Here is a 3,234-nt window from a genome sequence, read left to right as displayed (position 1 = left end):
GTACTAAAGGTGAATTCATCGGTCTAAACTGTCATCAACTATTCCTTCCTATTCCAATTGAAATGATCTTGGCACCAGGCAATCCTTCTGGGCTTATTATAGAGACTGATGCCCCATCTAGATAAGTTAGATTTAATTTTAGCATTTAACTTTTAAGCACAAAATAGACTGCTTTCCAGACCACCCGGACATGTCCCTCATCCTTATAACTTAGCTCAAATAAGAAGCTTTCAAGTGGTTTACTTAGATAAACTGTGACTACTATGCTGATCACCACTTATTTCCTCATATAAAATCTAGAAATAAAGATCGATAAGATTCCAAGGTGCACTACTACATGGCCTTTCTAACTACATGTATACTTGATCCTTGACCCATCCTAATTTCTAGAGTTTATATGAGGAAACAAGTGGTGATCAGCATAGTAGTCACAATTTATCCAAGTAAACTACTTGAAAGTTTCTTATTTGAGCAGAACTATACTAATATGATAGTGTCTGGGCCGAGTGAGAGGATGTCTGGGGTTTAAAATGGGTGTAAACAACTTACTTTTTCCTTGGTAAACCCTTGTAATAATCCATAGAGGCCATAACATCCCTAATTGTTCGTACAGAACAATTATACCCTATCTCAACGATTATTTCCTCCCACTGAAGCCTCCAGGTCCTTTTGTCTTGAGTAACAAAAGCCCAAAGTCTCTCCTTCTCCCCAGCATTGAACAAGACTGGACGTCCTAGGCGTGGCTGATTCGAGGACGATCCATGAATGTCAAATGCGGAGCAGCCAAGCCCAAAAGAGCCGACATCTCTTTGTGTGTGCAGGTCTTGGCGCGGCGTCAAAGAGGAGAGCCCCGAGCCACGCCTCCACTGTGAGGCTCCTCTCCCATCTTCAACTGCTTCAGCATCTCCTGGGCTCCATCTATCTTTTCTACCCCGGCTTTGCACCCTGCCAATTAATTCATCACAGATCCTAATCATCAACATGGTACTTGGGATTCCCCACCTGCTGCACCCATGCTCAGCAATCTTACTAACCGCGAATAAAGCTTCTTCTCGAGTATCACAACTTGCTGCTGAAGTCGATCCTAACTGAGCGATTCAATAGGTACTATTACCATCCGATTGACCCTTCGGCAAACTAACCGGGTGCTGCTACAGTGCAACTGCAGCCTCAATCGATCAGGTCATCTCCGACTTTGACGGAGTAACATTTCACATTTCCACTCCGGAGACTAAATCTAAGATACTTGTCTCCATCTCTGTTAAATGCTATCCAGATCTCCTCCGGCATGGAGCCCAACAAGTCCTTGAACGAGAGTATGGACAGCACATCACTGAAACGGAAACTGGATATGACTTCTCCTTGATGGTTGATTTGGAAAATCTCCCGGCGGAACAAGGTTCCCCCCTCCATCTACTCTGGTTGATGGCGATAGTTGAAGTAGATGATTACTGACGAATGTGGGGTGAGCTTGCAGAAGCTAAGGAAGACCTAGTCCGTCGCATATCGCTGTTGAAACGTAATACTATGGCAGCACCTTTTGAAAAGGCTATCGATGAGCACCACCGTCTCGCGGAAGCCTCTAAGGGATTCAATCCCGAGAATGCACCTACAGGGGAGGGGACCGAGGTTATGGTTATTCGATATAGAGAAGAGGAAGCGATGTACATCCAAGCCTCGCACGATCGCGTTACAGTTATTTTTAGTACGGTATTTCGGGAGGAGACAGATAGGATATTCGGGAAGGTGTTCCTGTCGGTGCGTTTTGGAACAACTTTACACCAGGATTCATTGGGCGGATTGGGGGAATTATTGACACCAATTCTATCTTTAGGAGTTTGTGGATGCTCGACGGCGGGCTATTCAGAATGCGCCTCAGGTTCTTTATCGAAATGATCCGCCGTTGGAGATTCGTAATATTCCGGGGGTGAAGGATGACGGAACTGGAGATATTGGATATATTACTTTTGGTCAGCTCTCTGTAATGGCTTGTTGGGGGATATGTGGCGCTAATTGACTACAGTCCTCTTCCCCCGCCATCTCACTCCTCAACGAAGGGAGGAATCCATATCCCACATCCAGACATTCCGTGATTACTTCCACTACCACATCAAGGCTGCAAAGGTACCTCACTCCCGATATACCCGTATGTAAAATTGGCTGGTAGCTCACAAGAACTAGGCATACATGCATTCCAGAATGCGCCGCCGCGTGGCAGACTTCCTTAAAGTCCTCAACAGAGCCAAGCCCGAAGTCGAGGAATCAGAAAAGAAAGAGAAGAAGACTGCCAGCGGAAGGAGTTTCCGTGTTCAAACCTAGGCTTTTTTAAACATTTTTTCCTTAAAGTTTTAGTGACCATGTGTTCTTTGCCCCTTGATATGTGAATGTGTTTACGGGGTGGATTTGGAGGAAAAAAAAGAGAAGGGTTTTTGTAAAGGGGGGGAAACTACTGTAGTTGATATCCTATTTCTCTCTTTAAAGGCTGATGCCGGGTTTTATAATGGTTTGAGATGTTGGTAGAATTGGAAATCCTGACCCTGTGCCTGTTGGGTGGTCTGCTGAGAAGTGGGTGATCCGGGCGACTTGGGTATTGTGGCGGGGCGAACATGCCATTTCGTATGATACCCCCACGGCCGTAAAGTTGTCATGCCCCTCTTTGACCTCAAGAACAATACCTGTTGACAGCAAGGGAACAACGAGGGTCTTTTAGATAACTACTTTCGCATATGCCTCTAGGGAGGTTGTGTGATGGACTTATGCGTCGATTTGTTTTACTACACAGTGGAGAGAGAGGATTAGCGAAACGGTTCCAAGGGCTAGTAGTTGTAACGCGTAAGGGTTTGAGAACTTTTCGGACGAGGCCGTATGATACAATATCATAGTTCGGAAGTAACCCAATCTCACAGAGCCTCCAATGAGGCATTCTCATGAAAAAGTCTGCCGGTAACCTGGCATTAAAACCTTTATGCACCTGAACTTTGAAGGGTTGATCCAAAGGTCGCGGGGTGTGTGGCCCTTTCCAACGGTTTATGTACTAGTACAGAGCAGCAAAGCGCCTGAACCTTTAAGCTCGGCTCTGCGCCAGTGCCTTTTGTAAGGCGCCCTTCGAGGGAGTCCGGTGCGCAAAGGCTCTATTGTATCATACTCTCCGCTGTCGGGGGGGGGAAAAGATATCGAGAGGGGGAAAAAGCTTTCCGAGTGATTTTGTGTGGAAAGGCATTTCTTAGTCATCAA

At 45.9% G+C, this 3,234-nt stretch overlaps 1 protein-coding gene; it reads left to right on the top strand.

The window, feature by feature from the left end:
- Positions 1 to 765: 765 nt before the first annotated feature.
- Positions 766 to 2,562, top strand: GSTUM_00008573001 (uncharacterized protein; the record flags this gene model as incomplete). XM_002840134.2 has 7 exons in its annotated part: positions 766 to 984; positions 1,046 to 1,104; positions 1,158 to 1,399; positions 1,478 to 1,758; positions 1,835 to 1,970; positions 2,024 to 2,124; positions 2,182 to 2,562. The coding sequence occupies 7 exons, from the start codon at positions 766 to 768 to the stop codon at positions 2,317 to 2,319; spliced, it is 1,176 nt and encodes a 391-aa protein (XP_002840180.1). The 3' UTR covers positions 2,320 to 2,562.
- Between the last annotated feature and the right edge of the window lie 672 nt (positions 2,563 to 3,234).

This window comes from Tuber melanosporum, assembly GCF_000151645.1.
Source record: "Tuber melanosporum whole genome shotgun sequence assembly, scaffold_48, strain Mel28".
NCBI classification, from domain to species: Eukaryota; Fungi; Ascomycota; class Pezizomycetes; order Pezizales; family Tuberaceae; genus Tuber; species Tuber melanosporum.
Note: the sequence above shows the minus strand (reverse complement) of the source record. Positions and strands in the feature narration are given on the sequence as shown.